General features: G+C 43.8%; 3 protein-coding genes and 1 long non-coding RNA gene across 4 annotated transcripts; 2 read left to right on the top strand and 2 right to left on the bottom strand.

Moving 5' to 3' along the window:
- Window positions 1-110: 110 nt before the first annotated feature.
- Window positions 111-3,248, bottom strand: LOC112880684. Its single transcript, XM_025945420.1, has 3 exons — window positions 3,096-3,248; window positions 1,779-2,015; window positions 111-598 (listed from the first exon to the last, which is right to left on the bottom strand). The coding sequence occupies exons 2-3, from the start codon at window positions 1,975-1,977 to the stop codon at window positions 402-404; spliced, it is 396 nt and encodes a 131-aa protein (XP_025801205.1). The 5' UTR covers window positions 1,978-2,015; window positions 3,096-3,248; the 3' UTR covers window positions 111-401.
- A 139-nt stretch (window positions 3,249-3,387) lies between these two features.
- LOC112880683 (putative hydrolase C777.06c) lies at window positions 3,388-7,375 on the top strand. Its single transcript, XM_025945419.1, has 12 exons — window positions 3,388-3,712; window positions 3,821-3,990; window positions 4,100-4,212; window positions 4,298-4,339; window positions 4,438-4,493; window positions 4,649-4,725; window positions 4,895-5,014; window positions 5,498-5,574; window positions 5,662-5,725; window positions 5,881-5,931; window positions 6,015-6,063; window positions 7,025-7,375. Exons 1-12 carry the CDS (start codon window positions 3,532-3,534, stop codon window positions 7,141-7,143), a joined length of 1,119 nt encoding a protein of 372 aa, XP_025801204.1. The 5' UTR covers window positions 3,388-3,531; the 3' UTR covers window positions 7,144-7,375.
- A 161-nt stretch (window positions 7,376-7,536) lies between these two features.
- Window positions 7,537-12,151, bottom strand: LOC112880679 (protein HOTHEAD-like). The gene is made up of 6 exons (XM_025945415.1): window positions 12,015-12,151; window positions 11,194-11,548; window positions 9,506-9,819; window positions 8,963-9,351; window positions 7,863-8,434; window positions 7,537-7,760 (listed from the first exon to the last, which is right to left on the bottom strand). Exons 1-6 carry the CDS (start codon window positions 12,088-12,090, stop codon window positions 7,706-7,708), a joined length of 1,761 nt encoding a protein of 586 aa, XP_025801200.1. The 5' UTR covers window positions 12,091-12,151; the 3' UTR covers window positions 7,537-7,705.
- Window positions 11,393-12,116, top strand: LOC112880685. The gene is made up of 4 exons (XR_003226418.1): window positions 11,393-11,532; window positions 11,612-11,694; window positions 11,804-11,911; window positions 11,979-12,116. It is a non-coding gene; the product is annotated as an uncharacterized LOC112880685 (long non-coding RNA).
- Window positions 12,152-13,871: the final 1,720 nt, after the last annotated feature.

The raw sequence follows: 13,871 nt of genomic DNA on the forward strand, positions 1-13,871 counted from the left end.
GACAAAAAGAAAGTAATGGTCTAGAAAAAAGAAACAGATTTGCGTTACGTGCAGTTTCATAATCACACTTATTACAGCTTACGAGCATGGTGAATTGGTGAAACAACACATTGTCGAGCACAATAATTCCTGCATCACAATTCCACATTCAGTATTTTTACATAATTTCGGCATCACAATTCCACATTCGGTATTTTTACATGCCTCTCTGTTAGGCAGAAAAACCTCAATTGCACAACGAAAAACAGTGTAGCATACAAACAAAGCTCTTACAGCTCCGGAGCACGTAAACAAAAGACCACTAGGTGGATATCTTGGTCACCGTGTAAATGCATTCATCTGGTAATAGCTCATGTTAATGTTTTTGCAGCCAGTGAAGACGAAGATTCCCCCAGGCACACTCACTTACTGTCTGGTCCCTTCGGATGGATAGCTTCGGCAATAGCTTCGATCTCTTCCTTGGCACGCTCAAACACATTCGGGCCTTTGACTTTGTCTACTGGTGTGTTCTCGTTTATGTCGGTACTTGTTCCATGAGTTTCATTTGTGTGGGTTTTTATTTTCTGCAGGCTCCCCTCCTTGTCTTCCTTATGCGATTCTGCATGCACTCAGACTTCAGAGGTCTGCATCATACTGAACATAAGTTCTGAATCTAACTGCTGCTAGTAATATGTAAACAGAATAAAAAACTTGGAACTAAGAATTTAAGATATTCAATACTTTTCTAAACAAACATTGAACTCTTCCCCAGTTTTTGCATTAGTATCTTAGACTAGAAAAGCAGCACCTCAGTAAGTAGTCCAGAGAACTTTAATGCTTGAAAGACTATCCACAACTTTCCACGATCAAGTAGCAGTAAATTTTAATATTTGGAGAATGAAGATCATTATGAACTCAGTACGTTCAATAAGTCCTTTCTACAATTAAGAAAAAGTCGGCATGCTAATGTTCTCCAAAATTTCTTTTGATCTCACAGGAAAAAATGGACAAACCTACTCTTTCCCAAAAGCTGAAAGAATTAGGACAAATGCATAATACATTCTTTTCATCAATACAAGCAAAGGGACACATGCTCTAGAAGGGAGCAGGAAGCCGAATTTTCACATTTGCAAATAGTTTAGTAGAGCAGGAAGCCTAAGTTTCACATTTTCAAATAGCTTTACTATTAAATCACTTGTTCATCTAGAGGGAGTTAGTTTAGAGAGATAATTTCCCTTAGCTTATCATACTTTGTGTAAGCTCTTGGTCTTTGTTAAACTGTGCACCTTAAACTCTGTAATAGCTAGCAACCCCAGCATGAACCATCTTTTGCTTCCAACATAAAGCAGGGCCAAAGTGGTCTTTGGTCTAAATCACTAGCTCTTGTCATGAATCACATTAAAGTCTGAATAGTGTGAACAAATGACAGGGTAAACCTTGTGCAATTATCTTAATTACTACATTGAGTAGGAAGGCTCAGCTGTAGATCTGCAGTAGATGGGCCAAATGGTTTTCCTGTGAACTACCTAAAATGTACTTGGGTAGGAAGGATCGATCACCCATCCTCTTATTAACCGGTAAGTAGCCAAATTGTACTTAGCTCAAATTGGTATAGATGAACAATACGCAGAGTAGAAAGTATAATATAAGTCCTACTGTAAAAAGCAGTAAGATGTTAATTGTTTCTCAGTGCCACTATTGTTCTTTCTTCCTTGTCCTCAAAACTTTCATCTTCCCTTCTATATATAAAAAAGAATCATAGTAGTAAAGGTGAAGTATCATCAGTTTAGGTAAATTACCATCCTCCTTTTCATGGGGACTAGAATGGTGCTCCATCTTAGTATGAACAGCTCCGGCGAGTGCTTCGATCTCTTCCTTTGCTCGCTCAAGCAGATTAGGACCCTTCACGTCAACCACAGATGTATTCTCGTTTATATCGCTGCTTGTTCCGTGAGTCTCCTTGTCATGACCTTTGTCTTTATTCATAGCATTCCCCATTCACAGCAGAGTGCTTCCACCTCAGCACTCCGTTGTGCCTGAAAATGCAGGAGCTTTCAGCGCATCAGAAAAAACAAGGAAAAACTTGGGACATTTATTTGCTAAAAAAACCTGGGACCTTCACTTAGAGAGAAGGGACGAGCAAACAGAACAACATAACATTAAACTCCTGTTACAGCTCATTTCAACGGGAAAAAAAATGGCGAGTGGCTAGCTTGCATCTCGTGAAACTATGTAGCCCGCCTCGAAAATGTCAAGGATCTTACTAATACTATACCGGGAGTGCTGAAGGAGACAATCCATTTGGTAGTGACGTCACCAAACTAGCTGCATACTATTCAAGCAAAGATGTAACATATATGCATGATTATCTTGCCATGACCTCAAGACATTGCCTGGGACCTGGAGTTTCCCTATATACAGATTAGGGAAACATTTATTCGATTTTCTTATACCATTAAAAATAATTTTGGGGGGGGGGGGGATACCAGTCGTTCACTACTGCAATTCAAAAAAAGAAAATTCAAATTATAGTTAATGGTTCTAATTTGTTCTGAATTTGGCAGCCTGTGACTGGAAATCCACCTTTTCTCCTTTGCCATCTCAATAGATTTTCTCCTTTGTCATTTCAGTAGAATAGAAAGAAAAGGGGTTTTAGTAAAAAAAATGTGGATGAATACTTGTTCTTTTCTCGATTTTAGATCGGATTTTTTGGCGGGAACAGAAGCAGACCAGAGGTCTTGTTGTGGGGAGGATATTTAAGAACCGGCTAGGGTGAACAATTGCGCATCAAGTTCTCCAGTAAAAGAGTTAGGAGCCCTACGGATTGCCATTCCCCCTTTCAGTAGCATAAACCGATCTATCGCTCTATTACGGACAGCAGGAATGTGTTGTGAATGCTATTCGCTAATTTAAAACCTGAAAGCTTCTATGTCTTGTGAATCGAAACATGGGCGCTGCTAAGAACCAACGGTTCCTAAGACTCGAACATCCGAGGATCAGGCGAACACCATGCCTCAGTTGCTCCTCACGCCGATGCCAACCGACATAAAGAAAAGGATTGATAGATTCAGAGAGTGAGAGAGAGGGTGGTGGGAGGGAGAGGGGGGCGGGCGTGCCTGTGGCTAGATGGCGTCGCCGGCGAAGTCGATCGTCTCCGGGAGGGCCAGAACAGATGCAAGTTCCGAACAGCGCACGCTGGGGGAAAGGGAGGAGGAAGCGATGGTATATTCCCCGGCCCGGCCCAATCAGAGTCCAAAGCCCAAACTTCAGAGCCTAACAAAGAGCAGCCCTCTAAAAAGAAAACTATTATCAACGAGACGTCAACACTTTTCACCGACATGCGGGAACCGCAAAATTTTGGCCCCACCTGTCAGTGATCGTACACCTTTTCCGGACTAAGTACGGAAAGCTTTGGAGCTTTCTCTGCCACCAGACGCGCACGGGGATCGGGGCCCCACCTGCCAGCGTCCCTTCCTCGCCCCGCGACCAGCGGCCGCCGGCAAGAGAGAGACCCGCCCCCGGATCGCCCGCCGGCCGCCACCGCCGCCGACGATGACGCGCGCTGCTACGGGCGCGATCGCCGCGGCGATCCTGCGCGGGCAGGTCCCGCTCATGGCGCCGCCGGCGTCGCGCGCGTTCCCCGGCCTCGCCGCAGCCGCCGCCGAGACGCGCTTCGCTCCCTCCTCATTCTCGTCCCCGACGCGGCTTCCCCACCTCCCGCGCCTCCGCCTCGGTGCGTCGCGTGCCCTGAGCTGCACGGAACTTACCGCCCTCTCGGCCGCGTATGAGCTGCTCGACGTAACGCCTCACCCCGCTGATTGCTTGTTTGCTCCTTTTCCAGCGCGCTCATTCTGCGGCGTCGCCCGCTCGTCTCCCGGCGGCGTGGCCCCTGGCTCCTCGGTGGAGGAGGGGGACCAACCCCTGCAGTCGGAGCTAATCTTCATCGGCACGGGCACCAGCGAGGGCATCCCACGTGTCAGCTGCCTCACACACCCCACCAAGACTTGCCCCGTATGCCACATTACCCTCATTCGCCATCTCTGTATCAATCCCAGCAACATTGCATTGTCCGCGGCACCTTGTCGTTGCTGTAGCTTTCCGTGTCCTGTCCTGCGTGCAGGTTTGCACCAAGGCGGTCGAGCCGGGGAACCCAAACAGGAGGCGCAACACCTCTATCCTCCTGCGCCACGACACCCCTTCTGGCACCGCTAACATCCTCGTCGATGCCGGCAAGTATGTGCTATTGATGAGCCTTACAACTTGCTTCATTTCTTCGCTGACCCAAATAACTAGCTTATGCTTTGTTTATCTCTTTCAGGTTCTTCTACCACTCTGCGCTCCAGTGGTTCCCTGCACTTGGGTACTGTCCCTGATCTGATCTGATAAACTGTTCAGTGTTCTTTGTGTTCGCAAAGTTGGTCATGCGAAGTGTTTACTGGCATTACTACTACTTTTCAGGTTGAGGACGGTCGACGCTGTCATCATTACCCACTCTCATGCTGATGCCATTGGAGGTTTGCCACCTTTGGTAACCCTTTTTTATCATGTTGAAACTGCTTAACTCAAAGCAAGGGTGACTGTATTAGCTGGGACATTATCCTTGTTACTTTTTAGCTTGTCCTCTTCAAAAAAAGGGGAAAAAAGGAAGATAATTTCTACTATGGTGCAGGCCTTGATTGCCTTCGTGATTGGACGAACAATGTGCAGCCATCGATCCCAATTTATGTGGCGGAGCGTGATTATGAGGTTGGGATAACTTGTAATACTACTGCAACTTAGGCAACAGATTAGGATTAGGATTAGGCAGAGAACTATCTTAGGCTGTTAAGTGGTAGTTTTAAAACAGCGATTAATTTCTTCAATTTGTTTTCGTCCTAATAAAAAACTGCCCCCCCCCCAAAATTCTTTGTGACAGGTGATGAAGATGACCCACTATTATTTGATCGACACAAGTGTAGTTATACCTGGAGCGGCAGTTTCAGCATTGCAATTCAACATTATAAAAGAGGAACCATTCATGGTTCACAATCTTGAGGTTTGCAATAGGAAACTATAACTAATGGAATGATGTATGGGCCACAATTATAAATTTGTTTGTATCACCTTATTTTGGTCAACTACCATGGATAGCTTCACTTAATTGATTGAGATTATTTTAGTAACACAACGTGTCCTTACAGCTCCTTTACAACCAAGGGCTTATAACCACTTGGTTGTAGAGTTGTACAGATGTGTTGTATGTGAAGCATTTCCCTTTAGTAATTGGCCAATTTGAAGCTCCACAGTTTCAGTGATTTGGGTTATAATGACTGCCCGAAGCAAACTGGCAAAACTTGCCAGCATTTGAATTTTATTAAATCTGTCATGAAGTTATCATTTATTCTTTCAATTATCTGTAAGTGTCCATTCATTTGGTTTTGTTTCTATATCAGTGGATGCTAACAGTATTTTGATGGTTGAGATATAAACATAGAGGTGCTTCATCTTATTTTCTGAATCTATGGTTTTTCCATCTCAGGTGATTCCTTTACCTGTTTGGCATGGTCAGGGTTACCGTTCTCTTGGTTTTCGTTTTGCTGACATATGCTACATAAGGTAAACTGAGTTCAGTGCAAGGCTAACTTACAACAATGAACTACGTTGATGTAAGGTCACTTGTCTGAATTACTATGATGCATGCAGTGATGTCAGTGATATACCTGAAGAAACCTACAAGCTTCTGGAAAACTGTGAACTTCTTATAATGGTATCATATATTTTAATTTTTTATCTCTAATAATTAAATCATAAAGATATTGGGTTTTCTGCAAAGCTGTAAAGCTTTTCTAATTGACTTCATGTGCAGACTTCTTAAGTACTAATTACTGATTGGATCTATGTTTGCTGGATAACTTTGTACAGGATGCTCTAAGACCTGATCGTTCTTCATCAACGCACTTTGGACTACCCAGGGTTAGTTCTAAAGCTCTAGTATAACAGCTCTTAGCTTCTTCCTGTTGCACTAATCCTTTTTTATATATACTTCAACCGTGCAGGCCATCGACGAAGTTAGGAAAATCAAACCAAAGAAAGCACTGTTTACCGGTAGGAACTCATTGACCACTCATGTGCATGTTTCTGTTATAAGTTTATAGAGAATTGCATCAAGCTAGTTTTTCAGTTTTCAATACTATTGCGTTTTGGTTTCCCTGTGGATGCACAGAAAATAAAACCCACTCTTGAACGGACTGCTTAGTTTGCTACAGAAAAGCTTGCATGATTGTTTTACACAGTTAACAGGACAAAAATGTACATGCCTTTTTTTATGCCTCAACCCTTCAAGTAGAAGCTATAGTATCTGAACTCACACCACCACACGCACACGTGTCACCAACAAGCTTCGCACGTGATGGCCATGTAAGTCACCCTGATCATTGTGGCGCATCCATGTGTGAGGCTGCTACAGAAGAAGAAACTGGGGAACAGATCCCCGGTGCAAAACCCGCACTGAGGGATGCTTGAACGTGGGTGGTGGGCGCTCCACTGACCGAACCCAACCACTGAGCCAACGGCTCGTTCAAAATGTGCATGCCTTCTGATTAGGTGGTTGGGCTCCCATTTCAAAAGAAAACAAAAAATGGTCAAGGTAGTTGAACAAATGAACCATCAAACCACAGTTTTATGACCTTATATATGCCAGAGCAAAAATGCGGAGAAGTTCTGCATGCATAGTTCTAACTCAGGTTGAGGTTAATATTATTTGTTTACCCTTATTTGATATTATTTCTTTCAATACTTATGAAACAAAAGACTAAATATATGTTCTGTCACCATTTAGAATTGATATTGTTAGAAACGTTAGAAACAGACTATTCCCCCCCTTTTCTCCAGCATTGAAGCATTAGAAACTCAAATGGTATACCTTTCTTGTCTATGGGCATGGAAGTCTATAGTGCTTAATTTGAGTATTTGACCAGATTTCATTCACATGTCTGATGTCCCATATTTCATTGTTTATAGTGCCTGTGCTTGCCATTCATTTAGTTGAAGCAAATGGTATCTGCAGGAATGATGCATTTAATGGACCATGAGAAAGTAAATAATGATCTTGCCGGGCTGATGGAGACAGAGGGTCTTGACATCCAGCTTAGCTATGACGGTCTCAGGATACCTGTAAGGCTCTAGAATTGTTATTTTATTTGAAACACACTCATTGTTTTATCAGTTAGGTGCTGCTAATTAATGATTGCGGAGTTTCTTTACTTCCAGTTGAGTAAAATGATTACCAAATGTAATATGTTGAGCTTGGTGCTTTCAGAGTTAACTTTTCATTCTCCCCCCTCAAAAGAGGAAACTTATGTAGCAAAGTTATACCATTGTTATCCAGTGGAATAAAGTCAGATTATTGATTTCTTGAGTCTTTTTCTCTTTCGTGATATACTGCACTATGCCATGGATCAGGGAGTATATGATGTAGTATTGTTAAACAAGCTCAAACTTCCCTGTAAGATCAGGGAGCATATGTGGGAGCAGTTCATGGGAGCTTGTTTCCCGAAATCCATTAAAACAAGAAAAAAGAAGGGGTCAATCAACCATTCAGTCTGCAATATCATATTAGACAAATGACTACTGGGTACAGATGAAACTCGTAGCTTGTTTTTCTTCGGCGATTCATTCTGGATCCCAAAAAAATTAGTAATTTCTGTCCTAGGCCACACATAATAAAAGGCTAATGTCCTGGAATCGACTACACTCCAGCTGCACGTCCCAGCCTTTCCCTTAAGATCTTTACTCCCATGTATCTGAGCAAGAAACATGACAAAAGGAGATTCAGACTCTAAAATTGGAATTTAGTTGCAATTTATTTGGTAGCAAACAAGTTTCATCTGTGTGAGGTACCATACCTGCCCATCATCATGACAGTAGCTTGAGGGTTTGTTCCTGGTGATCTAGAAAATATTGAGCCATCTACTACACGGAGACCTGAGACTCCAAGCACCCGGTAATGCTGGTCAACCACCTTCCCTACATGGCATCCACCATGGTAGTGCCAGATGGTGATCACTGTGTCCTTGCAAAACTGCTCCAGGGATTCTGTGTCGTTTGTATGCTTGGGTATCAGGTTCACATTAGCCTGCACACTCATATTGAGCACCCTTTCCATTGAAAATCCGGTGCCATCAGCAGACAGTTCAGAGAAACGGTTTGTCTTGAGTATCCTTTCAATGGTCTTGATACCATAGACGCAACGATTTAGATCCTGTGGATGACTGAAGTAGTTGAAGGTAACTGCTGGGTTGTTCCGGACATCAGTGTCTGTGAGGACCAGATGGCCTGTGGACAGAGGACCATCGATCTTCTCAAGTATGAAACCGCCATGGAATACCTCTTTGGGTAGGTTAAGTTTGTTCTGAGCATATTTCTGGGCTGCTTCCAGGGTTCTTTGCTTTGGAGGAATTGTAGACAGCTGTCCAATCTGCATTTGCAGGCATGCAGTGTGGTAGTGCATTAGATTGATGAGACTAAAGTGATAACAAATTTCACATAATCATAAAAGGTATGTTGTCAGCTATAATTGCATTGCAAGAGTTCAGCCCATGTATTAAATTGAGCTTTTCTTTTCTTTGTTTTGCTCCAAGCAGAAATACTAGCACATAAAAAAGAAAGTCTAAACATAAGGCATGCCTTAAACACTGCTTACTACAACTATTTATTAGAATGTGAGATAATGCACAGATGCATATCCATTGGCAATTAATGGATGGATCTTACTTCTAAATTATGTTCTTCATGTAGCAAAATACGAATTGCTACATGCACTTTGGGTATTGCCTAGTTTTTATGCATGCTTTAGCTCAAAGAAGCAGGTTCCCTAATTGTGTGTGGCATTGGTCTGGAACTACTTTTTGTGCTCTACTCTGCATAAAAAGCATCATAGTGTAGTATGAAGCTTGTGGAAAAATTATGCAATTTGAAACTGGTACGCAAGTTATAGATGCCAGACCTCAGCAGACATGATTCCATGGTGGCAGTGGACACTCTCTGATGACTGGCCAAAACCACTGCTAGCCTCAATAAACACACCTTCTTCAGTTATTCCAACAGTTTCAATGAGGGACTGCCGTGGAGGGCTTCTTGTGGGTATGAAGATGGAGTTCATGGGGTTGTCAGCCATCCCTTTACCCACGTATTTGTTATGGAGAACCACAGGAATGTTATGACTCTTGAGGTGGTTCTTCGGTCCAATTCCGCTGAGCAGAAGCAACTGCGGGGTACCGATCGCACCAGCAGACACAATTATTTCACTATCTTTGTTGTTGTTCAGAAATGCATGGTGGTGTCTCCCATTTTCATCAGTGAATTGGACTCCAATGGCCCTTGGCTTCAGGTGTCCTGCATCAGAAATGATGTTTCTGAGAATGGTATGTATTGACTGCAGTTTCTACTCTTTCTATTCTATGTATTTCAATAACTCTACTGCTTTGTAACATGACACATCTTAGGAAGGTTGGATGCATATGGACATGGGTAATGATTAGTTGATTACCTTGTCGTGAGTCGAATACTATCCTGTGCACACTAGCATGGAGCAGCACCCTCAGGTTGTTAGGATCTCCAGCTGCAAGTAAGTCGGCAGCCGTGTGGCGGTACCCGGTCTCGTCAAAAATGGTGCCACCCACTTTTGTCCCAGAAACATGATCATAGGTATACCCATTGAAGGGGGCTACACCTGCTTGTAGAAGCCCATCCCGTAATGCAGCCTGCCAAGGCGCGATCTTAGGCCACTGGACAATCTTCTCCTCAACCCAAGGGAAGGACTTGTTCACCAGGTCTTCATCCCAGCCGACCTCTTGGATAAAGCTGTTGGTACAGTAACACAGGTATGTAAGTCACAGCAACTGAATTACCAACAGGAATATTGGCATAATAGAATTATTGGAAAAGAAATATTGCACCTTTTGATCATTGAATTTTCCTAATTTAGGTTCATGAAAACTATTTAAAGAGAGGTGATGTCTTGGTAGGTTGATCTTGATTCTTGTCGTAGTTGGCCTGAGCTGTACAGGGGCTAAGGTTATTTCTCAGGCTGTCCAGTCAAGATAGTTACCATAGTCCATAGCATCAAAGCAATTATGACCCCATGTGATATTGTTTTGTTGCCTCTTTAAATCTAGGTTGCTGCTGTAGACTCTAGTGGTACATAGCTGTAAGACTCTGACAAGAAACACGAGGTGGTCTTAAAAGGTTTTGTTGGGAGAGAACCACATAATGTGTTACCTGCAGCGCTAGTCGCATCTTGACACTAACAAAGCTGAAGCACTTCACTACATACTAAGTTGAAGCACTTCAATACATACTAATCTAGTATCTGAATGTTTCTCTTTAAGTAATCAGGTTATCCAGGAAACACTCTTTTGTATGCTATTTCTCAAGAATCAGAACTATAGCTGATTTTAGAACTGTTCCTGTGATGGTGCCCTAAAACTAGAACATGTCGAACCAGAATCATCATGTCCAGGGGGACCGAGACATATATGATACATTCGAGTGTCCCCTGTGCTGCAAGTGTAGGAGATAGTAGATGGCTTTTGGTATGGCTGCTAGCTACTTTGGCATGCATTTGGCTTATACTTGATAGTTTCTTTTCTGCGTGAGTGAGCTGGTGACGTTGATGTAAGTGCCTATAGGCTATAGCCTGAGGGTCCTATTGGTCTGAAACGTTTCATTATGGATAACTGAATGCTATTGAGGACATTGATTTGTTGATACTAGGCGTTTACTTGTTCTTGCTGAATGTTTCTGTACACTGCTAAGATGCAGAATGAGTAATAGTAGCAGATAGTAGCAGTATGCTAGCAGTCAGGCAGACCTTATCATTTATTTCATCCTGTCGCTATCACTGCTCTCTATTTACCGTAGAACTGAGTCTACAGTCGTGGAAGTGACTGGTCAGTGTGCTGCTGGCTGGCTGGCTACATATAGACTGATTGATGGCAATACCATAATATATTGCTTAAGCTAACCTTTGATTTCAACCTGTGCACTTGCTCTCTTGTGCTTGCGTGTGTATTCTTGTGTGTGAAACTAATGCTGCCCATTGTATGCACTGGCAACCAAAAAAAAAATTTGAACGTTTTTGGAGTAAAAATCTTCTTGTTTGTCATGCACAGGGGGAGCAATCACCAGTATAGATCATGATGCTGGCGTATACCATGCATCCAATGCATTGCATACCTTGAGCTGGCCCGGCTGTAGAAGCCGGCATTGATACAGGTGCCACCGCCCAACACCCTCGCCCGGGCATTGATGACGCCGTCGGTGGAGATGAAGGCCTGCGCCGGCGAGTCCGGCGCCATATTCATCAGCCCGATGTGGAAGTTCTCCATGTAGGAGACGTTGCGGTTGCCGTACGGGGAGCCTCCTCTCTCCAGCAGCAGGACCTTGTACCTGAGCGACAGCGTCGCCGCCAGTGGGCAGCCTGCGGTGCCCCCACCGATGACAATGTAGTCGTACGTCGCCGGGCACCGCGTGGGGTAGCTGCTGGCCTTCCGGAGAGGAGGGAGGTTCTTCAAGGTGAACTGCTTCTTGCCTACAAGGACATGGGATTACGCTTTTACCGTTAACTGAAACTGAGCCTATCACTTTTTGGCAGAGTATGTTTTGATCTGATTGAGAGCTTACATGAGCTCATGACATAATAAGGCTGACATTGTGCCACCCTGGATGGCATATCAGGTGCGTATATTTTTATATTCTTGTCTGTTGCTATTTCTTCCTAAACATTACTTTATTCAATATATATAAATATGCGAATGATAGCCTAAAAGATGGTCTGCCACTTCAGCATTCTGAAACGATAGCGGCAGGCCAACAGGTGATAGCCGAAAACAAAAGCCACCGACTACAATGACAGAAGATGGCGGAAAGAGAGTGATTCTGAAGAACTCTAAAGGTAGGAAACAAGAAAGCAGAAGCTGGGAAACATATCTTCAGCGCTTCTAAGAGAGACAATCTTTCAGCATTGCAGTATCAAAATGTGAAACGGAGGCGCTCACCATGGGACAGGTCGAAGAGGCAGAGGAGGCACGCCAGGAGCTTGAAGAAGAGCACCGGTCCCCTGCTCAACGCCATTGGACTGAACCTTGAGAAGCCCCTACCAAGCAAGCCAAGAAGAGCTCTTCACCAGCAAGAGGCCAGCGGCTCGAGCCGTCGCCCTCCCTCAACCCTCGGCTCCCACCTCTCAACCTCGCTCTGCCGCGTTCGAGCTGGTTTATGTAGGCAGCCGGCGTGGCGCGTTGGAGACTTGGAGTGCTTGAAGGAAGGCAACATCAGAGTGCTGGCTGCGGGCGCATTGAAGAGAGCTCACCCGCTGCAGTAAGGGCCATTCAATGCCGAGGGAGCACTGCCCTGGTACAACCGGGATTTATGGGCTTCATCAACCAACCAACCATCACAAAGCTGCGGCGATGGCGCCCCTCCCTATTACAAGAATGACAGGCAGCACAGCGCTCTCTCTCTCTCTCTCTCTCTCTCCTGCCTTTTCTTTATTGGTTTCTGGTACCTGTGTTTTCGCCAATTGGTTGAGCCAAGGAGTAATATTGTTTCTTCTTTACCTCACCCGTTTGCGCCATTTTTTAAAATGGATATACTGTGTAGGTACTGCCGCCATCCACGAGACCATGAATGCCAGCAGCAGGAAATGCGTGGTGCTGTTTTTCAGCGCCAGTTTGTAGAAAATGTGTCCTGCCATCTGAGAGCATCATTCGCAGGAGAAAATGTGTGCTGGCAAATCCCATGGAAGTTTGCATCCATAGATCATGGCTCAAATCAAGGCCATGTGGCTCGTTCTCTGCTGCTTGTGTTTGAGTTCATTCATGCAAGTCTCTCTAGAAGGCTAGACATATGGTCATCTAAAAAAGGAAAAAAGAAAGACTAGACACATGGTGCACCTTACAAGGGTATGGTCATATGATATGCAAATAAACAAATTAGAACCCTTCCTGTTCTTGCAAAACATGAAAACGAGAACAGAAAGCTAAGTGATGATATCCTATGATTGATTCATACCAAACTTAAGTTCAAACTGGAATGTATATATATGGATTCATGTCACTAGAATCTTTAAATACAACTAATTTATTGATGGCCATAGCAAAGGCAATAAGTGTCATTCAATGCTATATGCTTTCATTTGGTTAGGGAGTGAGCATCACCATATTTGTGAGTCACTCAAAGCCAGGCCCATCAAATACAGGTACAATATGCCGGTGTTGGGCTTCTCCTGTCCATTCAACGGTTCTGACTTTTGAGCAGTACCTGAAAACATAACTAAAAGTTAGAAATACGTATCAACTCTAGATTAGACCGGGATGCAACAAAGCAAAAGTGAACAGTACCAAAAGCACCGTCATGAACTGCCGGCATCTGTGTTTTGGAACTAGCAATTGATGCGCAAGAAACGAGTGAAACCCTAAAGTATTGCAGCTACCTTAACCGTAGTAGGCTGCTCTCTTTTCGTTTCCCCTACAACTAACCATGGAACCTTTCTTTGAGTTGTAAAGAGTAAAAAATTTGAAGTACTTTGCATTATTTTTAGCAACGCCAGCTACACTTGCTTTCTTTCTTTTTCCTGGGCCATCCGTGAAACTTATGAGTTATGAACAGATAGATGAGCGTGAAGCCTAGAGTGTTACAGCTATCAGAAACAAAGTGTAGGATGCAGCCGTCTTTTTGGTTCCCTTGCAACTGTGGGGTTTAATTGGATGTTTACGTGTCTGCATGCAGATTTGGGGCGAAAGGGACATGGCATCTGTCCTGCTCTTTTAAGTACGGAAGGCCCACTAAGACCCGTGCAAGGACCAAAAAGGTGATAAGTGTGTTCTTTCCATTTGATGCTTTTTTTCCCCAGTGCG

This window comes from Panicum hallii, chromosome 2 (assembly GCF_002211085.1).
Source record: "Panicum hallii strain FIL2 chromosome 2, PHallii_v3.1, whole genome shotgun sequence".
NCBI classification, from domain to species: Eukaryota; Viridiplantae; Streptophyta; class Magnoliopsida; order Poales; family Poaceae; genus Panicum; species Panicum hallii.

What these genes read in the sequence shown, in the direction of transcription:
- LOC112880684 (XM_025945420.1), bottom strand. Translation starts at nt 1,977, where the DNA reads ATGGGGAATGCTATGAATAAAGACAAAGGTCATGACAAGGAGACTCAC. An exon ending in TCCCCATGAAAAGGAGGATG is followed by an intron (nt 599 to 1,778) that starts GTAATTTACCTA and finishes GAGTGCATGCAG; the next exon opens with AATCGCATAAGGAAGACAAG.
- LOC112880683 (XM_025945419.1), top strand. Translation starts at nt 3,532, where the DNA reads ATGACGCGCGCTGCTACGGGCGCGATCGCCGCGGCGATCCTGCGCGGG. An exon ending in CCTCCCGCGCCTCCGCCTCG is followed by an intron (nt 3,713 to 3,820) that starts GTGCGTCGCGTG and finishes CTCCTTTTCCAG; the next exon opens with CGCGCTCATTCTGCGGCGTC. An exon ending in ACTGTGAACTTCTTATAATG is followed by an intron (nt 5,726 to 5,880) that starts GTATCATATATT and finishes AACTTTGTACAG; the next exon opens with GATGCTCTAAGACCTGATCG.
- LOC112880679 (XM_025945415.1), bottom strand. Translation starts at nt 12,090, where the DNA reads ATGGCGTTGAGCAGGGGACCGGTGCTCTTCTTCAAGCTCCTGGCGTGC. An exon ending in CCTCTTCGACCTGTCCCATG is followed by an intron (nt 11,549 to 12,014) that starts GTGAGCGCCTCC and finishes ATGTCCTTGTAG; the next exon opens with GCAAGAAGCAGTTCACCTTG. An exon ending in AGTATTCGACTCACGACAAG is followed by an intron (nt 9,352 to 9,505) that starts GTAATCAACTAA and finishes TTTCTGATGCAG; the next exon opens with GACACCTGAAGCCAAGGGCC.